The following is a 13,598-nucleotide window of genomic DNA, read 5'->3' as shown; positions in this document are numbered from 1 at the left end:
GATATTAAAACATTGAGTCAACTTTGTACTCATAACAAAACAACAAAAATGGTAAAATATTACCTCCAATTTAAGTAGGTAGCAAACATACATATGGAATATATAGTTCTGAATGTGCAGGGAATATACAGTAATAACCATATGAACCTTTCAGAATCGGAGTAAACTTGCACTGCACATTTCCAATATACCTCTTAATGATGTGAATAAGCGAATTGACAATCTAACCAAGCAACTAAACATTTTACAAAAGTCATGATGATTTGTGTCGAGCAATAACATTGTACGAATACAATTGAAAAATAAAATAAAATTCAAAGATAACCTTGTAATGCTTGGCAGCACTCTGACCCATGGTGTCCGCAGTAGTACCCTCAGGAGGATTTATGCAAAAAACAATCTGAAAAGAACGACCCATTATCAGCAACACCAATTTATCACAGAAACATTGTGTTATCAGCAGCGTTGTGCTATCTAGCTACAATAATGCAGTAGGTGGAGCTGCTGCCTCTCAATTCCGGCACTGATTTACAGCGCTGCCTCTGTGGAGTTTGGATGTCCTCCCTGCGATCGCAAAGATTTTCCCTGGATGCTCATGTTTCTTCCCACACCCCAAGGAATTGCTGAGGGGGAGGATGTTGGTACCCCTAATGTAGACAAGCGATAGGAGAATCTGAGGGAGTTAACTGGCATGTGAAAGAACAGATTATATGGAAACGAGTGAGGAATGGAATTAAACTGAGAGGCAGAACAAACTCGAGTTGATAAAATATGCTTCATTTTTCATTCCTCTGCTTCTGATAATCTGAAAAATTAATTATGTTTCTCTCAAGAATGCCGTGAGGTTTGCTGGGCACTTTTTGCTTTATTTCAAATTTGCAGAATCTGCAGTTTTGTTTTGCTCTAGTTACTGTCAGATTGAGGCACTACTTCTAAACTTGGTATTGCATTTGACCCATTATTGAGTTTCTGAGATGTAAAAATATAGCATTTAAAAAAAAAAAATGGCATCATATTTCAAAAAATATTCCTTACCTGCAGAATATCAGCTATTTTTTGCAATCCATTTGTATTGGTGAATATTCCAGTATCTAAGATGATCAATAAATAAATAAATAGCTTTAATCTCATATTCCAATGTTGTACAGGTTTGTAGCTTAATTGGCTTCAGTAAAAATTGTAGATTGTCCTAGTGTGCAGGATAGTATTAGTGTATGGGGTTCGCTGGCTGGCGTGGACTGAATGGGCCTGTTTCTGCGCCCATATTTCTAAACTAAAATGAAATTTCTTGCTAACTTCCCAGCGAGGACAGGGTGTGAAGAGGAAAATTACTGGTTTTAATATCAAAAACAGATTTCAGATGTTTTCAGCAGACTTTGTGAAATTCTACTTTAGCATTATTCTTCCAAGTAAAAAAATAAATCATGTACTGGTTGAAAAATACACTCAAAATATAATGTGCACATTCATGGATAAAGGGTATTAATAAGGACACCTCATGCAATCTAGGTGATTACCACCAAATGTTTATACACGATGTCCTTGTAGAAATGACACAATTAATATAAATAATTCATAGTGGTCCGATAGCTTCCTTTTTTAGTGTCATGTGAAGTAAATAGATGTTCATAAGTGTTCATAAGTAAGTGTTCGGCACGGACTAGAAGGGCCGAGATGGCCTGTTTCCGTGCTGTTATTGTTATATGGTTATATATATTTATCAGTTCATTTCCCTGAACCTTATCAGCTAAAATATTTAGCACCAGTTTACATGTACACAGTACCATTATAAATATTCATTTAATTGTATAGACTTCAAAACTTTCTTTGTATACTTTATAAATGGTTCATGTTTTGTGAAGAAAGTTATAAGGAAACCCTCTGCGCACCCAATAAATGAATTATTGCACATGTAAAGTTGTATCGAATTGCATAGGGTGGTGTCCATCAGAATCTTTCTTAATTCCCTCTTCCTTACTTTCACCCACTCCCCAATGGTTAAACAATGCAAGTGTACTATGTTTACATATTCTGTTGTGCTGCTGTAAGTAAGAATCTCATTTTTTTGGTTGGGACTTATGACAATCAAACACTCTTGACTCTTGAATTGCAGAGGGCAAATTTTACAGTTGCTCGGGTTACACTGTGAGAATGTTTTTTAAACAATGTAAATGCTGCACTATGTAATTACATTTCTCACCCAATACGAGTTTGAGGGACATACGAAAATTAAAATGAAGTGCAAATACTTACTTTCTGACATGGCAGTTATAATCTGTTCCAGTGCTTCAAAAATTGCAGACTTGTTTTGGAAGGTAATTTGTGCTTTTGCAAATAATTCATAGATGAAACTGTAAATGAATAAAAATATTAACTTGAGAAAAAAAAAAAAGACATTTATCTACAGGAAGTAAAAACAAGTTTTCTCCTTAAGTTAATATGGTTTTGTCTTTCAGCTGGGATGGAATATACATACAAGAGGACACACAGTGCTGTTAGTACCGGCACATGGCATAATATACACATGTTGTGTATCACAAGGCACTACCACTTCATCCAGGTTTGCCATAATTATACTTATGTTTAAAATTATAACTTCAAATTAATAAAATGGGAGGAAGTGAGCAAATAGTTTCAGGCATAGTTGCTTTCATTAGTTAAAATGTAGGATCACAGCAATTTGAAGAATTAATCCAGTAACATCATTCTGTATGCTACCAAGAATCAGCGATTGTTTCAGCTTTTTATAACTATAGAGAGATACAGCAGGGAAATAGGCCCGTTGAGTCCTTGATGACCATCATCCACCCTTTTACAATGATCCCACGTTAATTCCATTCTATCAATCCCCTCTCAAATTCTACAATTGACTCACACACAAGGTGAAATCTGCAGTGGCTTTTGCATTTTAGCAACTCAGATCATTTCATGGTGAAGTTTCAGTTATTAATTGGTATTGTTTACTAATTATATGCTTTAATTTCAAGTCATCTAAGTAAGATTGTTTCATATTTGTTTCAGAATGATTCAATCTATAATAATTGAAAATTTCTTTCAGTTCTCTTAAACTTTAAAAAAGTTATGGGGTTTTAAATGTTCTCAATCACAGCTTTTGTGTTAAGACAATGAAAAAGCAATTGCCATTTGCCAATTCCCGAGTATGAAAATGGCCATAACTTTTTTAATACTGAAGATATGAAAGTGAATTAGGTGTCAAATTAAACTTCTTTTTATGCTTTATCTGATGGGATAAATTAAAGACTTGATTTTTTAAATCTCAAAATTTTGTAACATTGCTAGATACTGGTTGAAATAAATTAGACAGAGCAGGTTATAAATTAACATTATTGTTATCATGACTCGACTTACTTGTATATTTCTAGCAGTCATTAGTTTTGTGTTTATTGCGTCAAGATACTTTGACTCAATTGTTTATATATGCTTTAGATGCTTTTTCTAGTTTAATTTGACATTTAATCCAGAGACAGCGGAGACAGATTGTGTTTGAGCTAGTATCCACATAATTGTTGCTAATGACAAAAGTAGATACATTCTGTGGATGAGAATGAATCAGAGCTGGAAATCAAGTTGAAGATGAACACGGCATGGACAAATGGAGAGACAGCAAGAGGGCACAGCTTGTAGCACAATGTTTCTTTAGTTTCATGTGTACTTGTGTGGTTTTGAATTGAGTAGCACTTCCCTTTTACGATGACTTGCATGCAACTTTACACTGTCTATATGCCAAACGTGGCTGGTATTTTCATGACAATGAAAGATACTGCAGCAATTTACCATACATGCTAGAAAAGAATAAACACTATTTTCTGTTATATTTATTTTAAACAAAACAATAACCTATTGGTAAATCGCACTACTAACATTGATCTTCCTGCCCTTTATTAAATTCCTTTAATAAAAGCAACCTTCTAATGCTGCCTACAAATCTGTAGGTGAGCATTTGCCTGGGCATTAAATCACACAAGTAGATCGAGGCTTGGCCAAAAGTGTGTACATCTGTTGCCCTCATAACAATGCCATCTGCCTTTCATCACAGTGATACACCAGATCAACATGGTGCTGAAGACTGTCACCTTCTATCCACTCCAAAATTACTCTGGGTAATGAGAGGTTCATGACACCTTGCATGCAACAGGAAGTGTTTCACTCTGTGATATGCAAGAGGTCAATTTATGCTCCAGGCCTGTGTTGTAAGGATAAAAACATGAACTCCAACTGATACTTCACCTTGAATTCGTGAACTGAATTTCTCCATTCCTGATTGTAACATCATTAAATGCTTAATCCATTGCTAAATCGGCGGTACAAAAGATATCTTGGTGCCACACTTTATTATTTAGAAAGGAAAAGTAATAATATTAATTCATACCTTCCTGGTTTAGTCACTCCACTTCCATCTGATGACAATTCAATAGAATCTATTGTGCTTTCCAGGTCAAGGAGGATTTCTTTCAATGCAAGGAGATAAATTTTAAAAAGTAATTTTATTAGTTTGCAGATAAGAAAAGTGGTGATTTTGGCAGTGGAAATTTTGCACGTATTCTAATATTGGAATGTCTCAATTTTTGCTTTATTTACCAAGTATTAATATTCGTACAGGACGAATGAAATAAATAACCCATACATACTGAGGAAAAAAAAATTAACCTGCTAAATCAGATCAAAAATTCACATCAAAACCTCAGCAGTTACCAATCCCAATAAGATCTGTCAGGCATTCTAGTCTCCTGTACACCATCCCTTAAATCCTCCTCATCACCAACAGAATCCTCAATCACCTCAGTCCCACCCTTGGTGACACTTCTCAAATAGATCCGCTTTGTTACCTCTTTAAAAATATATCCTTTAAATTTTAACTTTTAAGTTACGCTATCAAATCTTAAAATTGTTCACTCTCGACATAACCAACCATTGTAATCTTTCCAATAATTGATATTACATTGATATAAATGGTTATTGTGCAACTGCCAAAGTATATTTTTGTTCATCTTGACTAACAGCCAATTCTATACTACTCCTCCTAATTATATCTCATTAAGTAAGTAAGCATGTTTATTGGCCAAGTATTCACATACAAGGAATTTGTCTTGGTGCTCCGCCCACAAGTAACAACATGACATACAGTGACAGTCACAAATGACTCCGAAAACACTAAATATTAATAAAACATTCATGACAATAATAAAACATTAATAATAAAAGTTATCTTTGAAATTCGTAACTAACTTACTTTTTATTTTGGCTAGATCACTCAAATCCATTTTCATTCCTAAAACAGACAAATTGCATCATTTCAACAGTAATAGAAAACTATTTAAAATGCAGATTTTGGAAGCTGAACAATGCAAAATGCTAAAAGAAGTCAGCAGTCAAGCAGCACCTGACGCAAAGATATGAAGTGGATTTTGACGAAGGGTTTTCAACTTAAATGTTAATTGATTTATCTTTTTCTTGGTGAGCTGAATTCTTTCAGCACTACAGTTTCAGTTGCATAATAATCTCAAAGTAATCTTCCCCACCATGTAAAACACCTTATTCAAAGTCCATGAAAAATTGGCATTTCATTATTTTCCTATTTTAAATTGTATTCCTTCATAGGAGAATCCAGCAAACCAAATAAACCACCTGTTTAAAAGGGAAATGCACAAATGTACAGTAGATTCTAGATGATAAGATTCCCAACAAGAAAATATAAGTTTGAATATGAATTTTCAAACCCAGATCTACATTTGGGCATTTCTTTGTTTCTGAAAAATTATTTGCATGTTCAATAGAATTCAGACTGCATGTGCCATTAAATTCATTACTAACTGCACCCTGCATTGTGAAGGTGCATTCTACACTGCCGCTGAAATTCAGTTCAGTTGACTTTGTTAATCAACGAAGAATGTGCCGTCTGTTATACAAAAGCATTTAGTGTTATTAACCAGGAATGAATTTCAGGGCAATAATCTCACAAAACAAATATTGTTAGAAACAAAATCAAGCCATTATTCTGAATACCTCTGCAATTATTTTCGATGAACTGATTATCTCTGCAATTATTTTCAATGATAAAAATGAGAGAAATAAATGTTCCAATTTACATTACAACTTGGTAAAAATAAATTTGCAGCTATGATAATCCGCTCTAAGCAATCACAGCCCAGACACAGATATTAAATGGACAATAACAAGTCATTAGAAGCGTTACACAGACATGGAGATGATAGTAGTTATGCCTATATAATGTTCTCCGTCATTCATTCCCCATTTGACAATCATACAATGGTTTTATGATAAAACCAAAAAACACCAATTCAGAAAAATGGGGCAGAAAGGTGAAATAGAAAAAGGTGAAATCCAAAAACTTAAACCTGCCCAATGATTCCAGTTCGCAGATTATAAAATTCCCCATTTCTCACCAATAATCCAAACTCAAATGAAGACATTTGCAATAATTCATACAGACACTTGAAGGATTAATGCACAAACCCGAGTTGATTGATTCAGGATTGTCATCCGTGTTGACAATGTGTTGAAACTTCTTTGCTTCTTCCTCCAGGATCAGATTAACAGCTTCAATTCCAGAAGCAAGGTCATAGGGAGCAAGGTCAAACGAAGCATACTCTTCGCACATTTTTTCCTATAATTAGGGAAAGAAAAACTTTTCCTAAACCTGTGCATATCACAAAATTATCAATTCATGTTTCATAGCTTTATTGCACATTCTGCAACTGTGTTTTGACTTTAATCATTAAAATTGATAACTCTAACAGAATACCATGACAAATTATACCACGTATCCACTTAGTTATGTTACATTGAATCTGGTAACTATATCAAAGCAGAGCAGTTAGTAGAACTACTACAGCTGCAGTGAAGATTGACACAAAATGTTGGAGTAACTCAGCGGGACAGGCAGCATCTCTGGAGAGAAGGAACGGGTGACATTTCGGGTCAAGACCCTTCTTCAGACCGATATCAGGAGATAGGGAGGTACATAGATCATATTGTAGTTAAGTTATACTGGTGGTATGGAAACCAGTCCTTCAGCCCAATTCATCCATACTGACCAAGATGCCCAATTTAAGCTAGTCTAATTTGCCCACATTTGGTCCAAACCCCTCTAAATCTTTCCCATCTATATACCTATCTAAATGTCTTTTAAATGTCATTGTATTGCCTCAACTCATCCTCTGGGAGTTCATTCCATTACCCACACCCCCCCCCCCCCCCCCCCCCCCCCCCCCCCCCCCCCCCCCCCCCCCCCCCCCCCCCCCCCCCCCCCCGAGTGAAAAAAGTTGCCCTGCATTTTCCAATTAATCTTTCCCCTCTCACGTTAAAGCTATATCCTCTGTTTCTTGATTCCCCTACCTTGGGGAAAAGACAATTGGCATTTGCCCTATCAATTCCCCTCACGATTTTATATACCTCCATGAGATCACCCTTAGCCTCCTGCACTCTGAGGAATAAAATCCTAGCTTGCCCAGTCTCTCTATAACTCACCCTCGAGTCCTGGCACCATCTTTTGCCTTCATTGATAGTGCTTCCTCCAGCTGTTTGTTTTCATTCCAGATTCAAACAGTCATTTGTTGTTCTAAAAATATTTAGAAATATTGCATTCCCGACACCGTACTTTGAAGATAGTCTATTCTGAAGAGAGACACACAAAATGCTGGAGTAACTCTGCAAGACAGGCAGCATCTCTGGAGAGAAGGAATGGGTGAAGGAAAATGAGTCACGCATTCCTTCTCTCCAGAGATGCTGCCTGTCCCGCTGAGTTATTCCAGCATTTGTGCCTATCTTTGGTTTAAACTAGTATCTACAGTTCTTTTCTACACATTGTATTCTGAGATGTGTTGTGAAAGGAGATTCATCTGGTTGACCGAGAAAAGGATTAATTGATCTGTGTAAAGTTTACATCCCACCAGCACTTGGAAAACTCGGGCCCAAATTGGAGGAGGATTATTTGGGACAGTAAGGAGAACATTGAGGCCCATACACTGAAAGAAAGAGACTTCTGAGCAAGTAGAGAAAGGAGATCACCAGCTTGCAAACCACCACCACCTGCCCAGTCGGTCATCTCCTTGCCTCATTTGTTGAAGTATCTTCAGTTCCCACTTTGCCCAACTCAGAACCCATAAAACCCGAGAGGAAGCAAGTCATCCTCGATTCTGATGACTGTGAAGAAGGTGAAGGTAAAAATGCAGCTGCACAATACAATTTTTCAACCCTAAAAACACTTACCACATTATGTGCTTCATCAAAAATAACGACTGTGCCTTGAAGGTCTATATCATGAGTTTTGCGACTCTATGGAGCAAAAATACAAAAATTACATGATATGCCAATATTTTAAGTAAATGATTTAATAATGTTTCTGAAGAAATTTACAGAAAATAAGTTAAAAATGATATAGCCTTCATTACAATAGTGATTTTATCTGTTATATGGTTATCTAGGTGGAATAAATTGAGGATGTGAAATTGAAATGCATGTCCTTTCTTCAAGTCAAAATTAAACAAAAATAAAAGAAACAGATGAGAAAGAAAATAAATACATTTCATATTATAAATTTTAGCCATTTATTTTTATATTTCACGACTATAATTAAATTAATTTTGTCACTAAAATAAGATTTATCAGTTTCTAATTAAGCATTGTAAATTTGCAATTGGAAGGTTTAATAATCCTATAGAACGAAAAGATTTTCTTTGGACCAGATGGAAATTTTAACATTACTAAGACTTGCCACAGAATACTCCAGATGAGATACAATTCTTAATTTAACCGTGGTAATGTCAGCAAAACAAGTCAGCATTCACCATCATTAAATCATGAAAATGACAGATTCTAACATTTTTGCACATTCTTCAGTGCAGAAATCACAGAGCTGCTGTCAGTGAATCAATGATCCCATTTAGATAATACGGTTAGGAAACCATCTTTGCAATAATAAGATTCTGCTATTTACACAACCTTTTTTATATTTAATTATTGCATGAAATGCAGATGATAAAAATGCATTATCCGTTCTAACCTAGCATTATGCATATTACAAATTTGAATCAAACTTAAAATAATAATAGTGTAGGAAGGAACTGCTGATGCTGGTTTAAACCGAAGATACACACACACACACAAAGCTGGAAGGTAGACAAAAATGCTGGAGAAATTCAGCGGGTGAGGCAGCATCTATGGAGCGAAGGAATAGGTGACGTTTTGCGTCGAGACCCTTCTTCAGACTATTTTGTCTGTTACAAAAATTACATTGTTTAACATTTTATAATCATAAAACCCAAACTCCTAAAAAATTCAATGAAACATAAACAATTATAGCAAATTCAAAATACTAAATTACATTACCCCACATTGCTGTTCTTTGCCGAAATTAGTCAAAGCAAACTGTATGCAGAATTATCAGCGGGTTTAGGACTTCTAGTTTCTGGCAGGTGGAACTGAAAACCCTAAACTTGCTGGCACTTGCACAGGGGTTTGCTAGTAACGATGTGCAGAACTGCCAGAATTTTCCCACCAAATCTAGGACACTAAATTCTGCTGCAGAGATGGAATCATGTAACTGCTCAACGCCACACATTTTAAATAGACTAAACCGGCAGAAAAAATAGAACTGTCCAGACCACCATGACCAAGATGAGTTTTATTGAAGATAAGCAATTGCTCAAGCAGGAAATTTGAAGTACCCTAATGAACTTTTTGATTTAATTAATGCATGTTAAGGTGGAACTTACTGGGGTGTCAATTTATTGGCATGATGTCCTTAAATGTCCTTAAGCAAAAACAATTAGCATCAAGGAACATGCTTATTATAAAGGGATGCTTTGCAAAACATGATATTTCATAGTAGTATATACTTTGTAATGCTTAACAGATTTTAGTATTAATTCTACACATATGCGCATTGAAATCCACTATTGGTGTTTCTTCGAATACTACAGATAGTATTCACTCACGCCAAGAGTTAAGGATATTAGTAAGAGTTTTTAAAATATCAAAAGATCACAACATGGCAAGTCATGAAAATAAAGGAAATGCTATGCAACAATACCTTTGGATCAAGTAAATAGTTGTATGGCATGAAGATTATTTCAGCGTTCTGCTTCATCGCTCGAGACAAATAGTAAGGACAAACCCTGTTTAAAACAACAGTACCAAGCAGGATAAAAAATACAGTTCAGTGTGGAACTTCTAATTCATGTAATCGCATCTTTGATGATACTTAGTTATTTAGGAACACGTTTAACACCAAGATAAAATTAAAACTTTAACATGGTTTTCGTTATTTTTCTGGTCCCAGACAAAATGGTTAGAAAACATTTAACAGTTTTTATCTTTTCCCTCCAGCATGCATTCAGTTTAATTGAAGTACGCCACGGTTGGGCAGCAGTAGAGCTGCTGCCTTTAGCTTCTTGATTAGTACAGGTGTCAGAGGTTATGGGGAGAAGGCAGGAGAATGGGGTTAGGAGGGAGATATAGATCAGCCATGATTGGAAGGCGGAGTAGACGTGATGGGACGAACGGCCTATTTCTACTCCTCTCACATGACCTTACAGCACCAAACACCCGGGTTCAATCCAGACCACAGATGCTGTATTTACGGAGTTTGTACGTTCTCCCCGTGACCGTGTGAGTTTTCCCCTGGGTCCTCTGGTTTCCTCCCACATTCCGAAGACGTACAGGTTTCTAGGTTAATTGGCTTCGGTAAAGATCATAAATTGTCCCTAGTGCATGTAGGGTAGTGCCAGTGCACGGGGGTTGCTGGTCGGTGCAGCTGGGCTGAAGGGTCTGTTTCCCCGCTGTATCTCTAAACTAAATTAACACTACCGACAGTTTTTAGAATTATTTCTATCATTCTTAATTTTTGTACAATTTTGAAACAGCTCTAATTAACTAGATGGCTTATCTTCAGCTACCCACAACACGTGTACAATCTTTGATTAGTTGAAATATACTTCAACCTGAACGTTTCAAGAGGTCATTTATTATATTTGTACATTTATGGAAGTTTGTGTTGTAAATGACCAACTTTATAGTCAACGATTCTCCCACACAACAAAAAGGTCAACATAAATATTTATAAACGTATTACAAACAAGGCAAAGCATTATATAAACATGACTCCATCGTAATTGTAAGATGTTTAAATGTTACTTTGCCTCCATCATGCAATGAAATGATTTAATGTATTTTCAAAAGCATACTAAACGCTACTCGTGCGCCAGATTTTGACGAATGATCCTTAAGCCAAGTTATCAACATTTTTGATTAGTTTAAAGATATCTGCTGTTGTCTTTTACTTTTCACTAAAGATGCTTAACTTAGTGTTTAAGAAGGAACTGCAGATGCTGGAAAATCGAAGGTACACAAAAATGCTGGAGAAACACAGCGGGTGCAGCGGCATCTATGGAGCGAAGGAAATAGGCAACGTTTCGGGCCTAAACCCTTCTTCAGACTGCTTAGTTCTGGTTTAGAGATGCAGCATGGAAACGGGCCCTTCAGCCCACTGAGTCGACGCTGAGCAACAATTACCCCTCCACACTAGTTCTAGGCCATCCCACTCTCCCTTCCACTCCCTACACACTGGGGACAATTTCCAAAGGCCAATTAACCTAGAAACCAGTGGGATGTGGGAGGAAACCGGAGAACACAGAGGAAACATGCAGGAAGAATGTACAAACTCTGCACAGACAGATCAAACCTGGGTCTCTGGCGCTGTGAGGCAGCAGCTCTACCAGCTGCACCATTAAGCTTCTACAAATGTTAATCAACCTGCTGAGAGTGTTTCCGGCACATTGTTTTTATTCTATTATTAATTCAGCTAAAAAATACTCTTCTTATCTCATTTTAATCTGTAAAATTCTTTGGGATCTTTTTTAATGCTTAACATGCAAGATGATGTTATCCTTTTAAGTAATTTAATTTGCTCAAGTAATATATAAAAGCAAAAATGGGACAATCCATTTCACTCTGGCTACATTAAAAAAAAAATCAGAATTCACAGATATTGAACGTTGATAAGTATTCAGTGGCCATAGCAAAGCCATCTGCTGTATTCATTTTTCTGGTCAGCAGATGGTGACAGGGAGAAAAGGTAATTTTCTTAAAATGTCCCAATAATATCCTCTTCTCTCCACCTCGATGGAAACCCATATTCCTTCTCTAACACTCCAGTCAAATCCTTTCCCATCCTGGTTCTGTAAATTTGGGAGGCACCCTTTCACGCATAGACAATTTCAAAGAATCACTGAAATTCACAACACAGGTCTCTCCATGTTTGGGCAGCCAAGAAACAGCTCCCCAGCCTCGCCCCACAAATCTTCGGCAATCTTTACCCCAGCTCATCTCAGGACATGCTTTAATATTAAAAACATCTGCATGCTGACAGCATCTGTCTAATTCACCGTCATCTTCCTTAAACCCTTTGATTCCACTATGCAGTGGTGGTCAGCCATCCACAACTGAATGTGTAGCAACTGAGCCCAATTAAAATATACGGAAGGCCTAAGGTACGATCCTTGACCTCTGGCACAAACTCAATCTGGACCAACCCCAGCCCACCCGCAAATAATTGTTTGCAACCCTGGCAACCTATTTGATGCTGTGGTCATCTGACTTCATTCTGTCTACATTACACCAACCAGCCCCAGTCCATCTGCAACTGCAATAACTAGTCCAGGCCTTCATTACCTTCAAACTCCTCCATGCTGCTCTGGAACTAGTTCCCACCCTACACCATTTGTTGCTATATCCTATTTAACCCCAACATCAATTTATTCATCATTCCTGCACTGATTGATCTATTTTGGCCATTGGAACAACAATGAGCTGATTTCAATATTTTCATTCCATTCTTTCAAATGTTATCGTAAGTTCATCCTTTCCTCTATAACTTCCTCCAGAAGGTGCGTTTCTCAAATCCTGGTCTTCTGGGCACCATGAATTTTGTCCCTACTGAGTCCATACTGACCGACAAGCACCTGTTTACACGAGCCAGACACATTCTCACATCTATCTCCAGATTCTACATGCAAGGGTTACATTATATTAGCCACTAAAAAAACGTCTTCAGGATGTGGGAAGAAATTGGAGCAGACGGAGGAAAACAGTGGTGTTAAAGTGAGAATGTGGAGACTCCATCAGGAGCCGAGATTGAACAGTGGTTGATGGAGTCACAAAGCAATTGCTCTAACAATGCCTCTGCGGTAATTGTTTTTCTTTATATTACCACAACACCTAAGAATTTAAAGGATCCTGACACAGACACAATGCTATCCTGTACTCTAAGAAATCATTTGAATGAATGAATAAGTTTATTGGCCAAGTATGTACACATACAAGGAATTTGCCTTGGTGCTTCGCTCTCAAGTAACAACACGACACAGTAACAATTAAGAATGACATAAAACATTAAACATTAATAATACAACATTATAGTTTAAACATGTGAATGAAATAAAATACCAGAGCAAAAAGAAGCTGCAGACTTTTAATTATTGAGTAGAGCTACTACTCGTGGAAAAAAGCTGTTTTTATGTCTGGCTGTGGCGGCTTTGACAGTCCGGAGACGCCTTCCA

General features: G+C 36.8%; 1 protein-coding gene across 4 annotated transcripts in view; it reads right to left on the bottom strand.

Annotated features, from left to right (window-relative positions):
* The window catches only part of rtel1 (regulator of telomere elongation helicase 1), a 78,021-nt gene that overhangs the window by 53,663 nt on the left and 10,760 nt on the right, over positions 1-13,598 (bottom strand). For all 4 annotated transcript variants that reach the window (XM_055652514.1, XM_055652516.1, XM_055652517.1 and 1 more), the window contains 8 exons: positions 10,073-10,157; positions 8,251-8,316; positions 6,496-6,646; positions 5,252-5,290; positions 4,391-4,469; positions 2,254-2,351; positions 1,036-1,091; positions 326-400 (listed from right to left, as the gene is read on the bottom strand). In XM_055652514.1, the coding sequence (XP_055508489.1) occupies positions 326-400; positions 1,036-1,091; positions 2,254-2,351; positions 4,391-4,469; positions 5,252-5,290; positions 6,496-6,646; positions 8,251-8,316; positions 10,073-10,157 (649 nt within the window). The remainder of the gene's footprint in view (positions 1-325; positions 401-1,035; positions 1,092-2,253; positions 2,352-4,390; positions 4,470-5,251; positions 5,291-6,495; positions 6,647-8,250; positions 8,317-10,072; positions 10,158-13,598) is intronic.

This window comes from Leucoraja erinacea, chromosome 21, assembly GCF_028641065.1.
Source record: "Leucoraja erinacea ecotype New England chromosome 21, Leri_hhj_1, whole genome shotgun sequence".
NCBI lineage: Eukaryota > Metazoa > Chordata > Chondrichthyes > Rajiformes > Rajidae > Leucoraja > Leucoraja erinaceus.
Note: the sequence above shows the minus strand (reverse complement) of the source record. Positions and strands in the feature narration are given on the sequence as shown.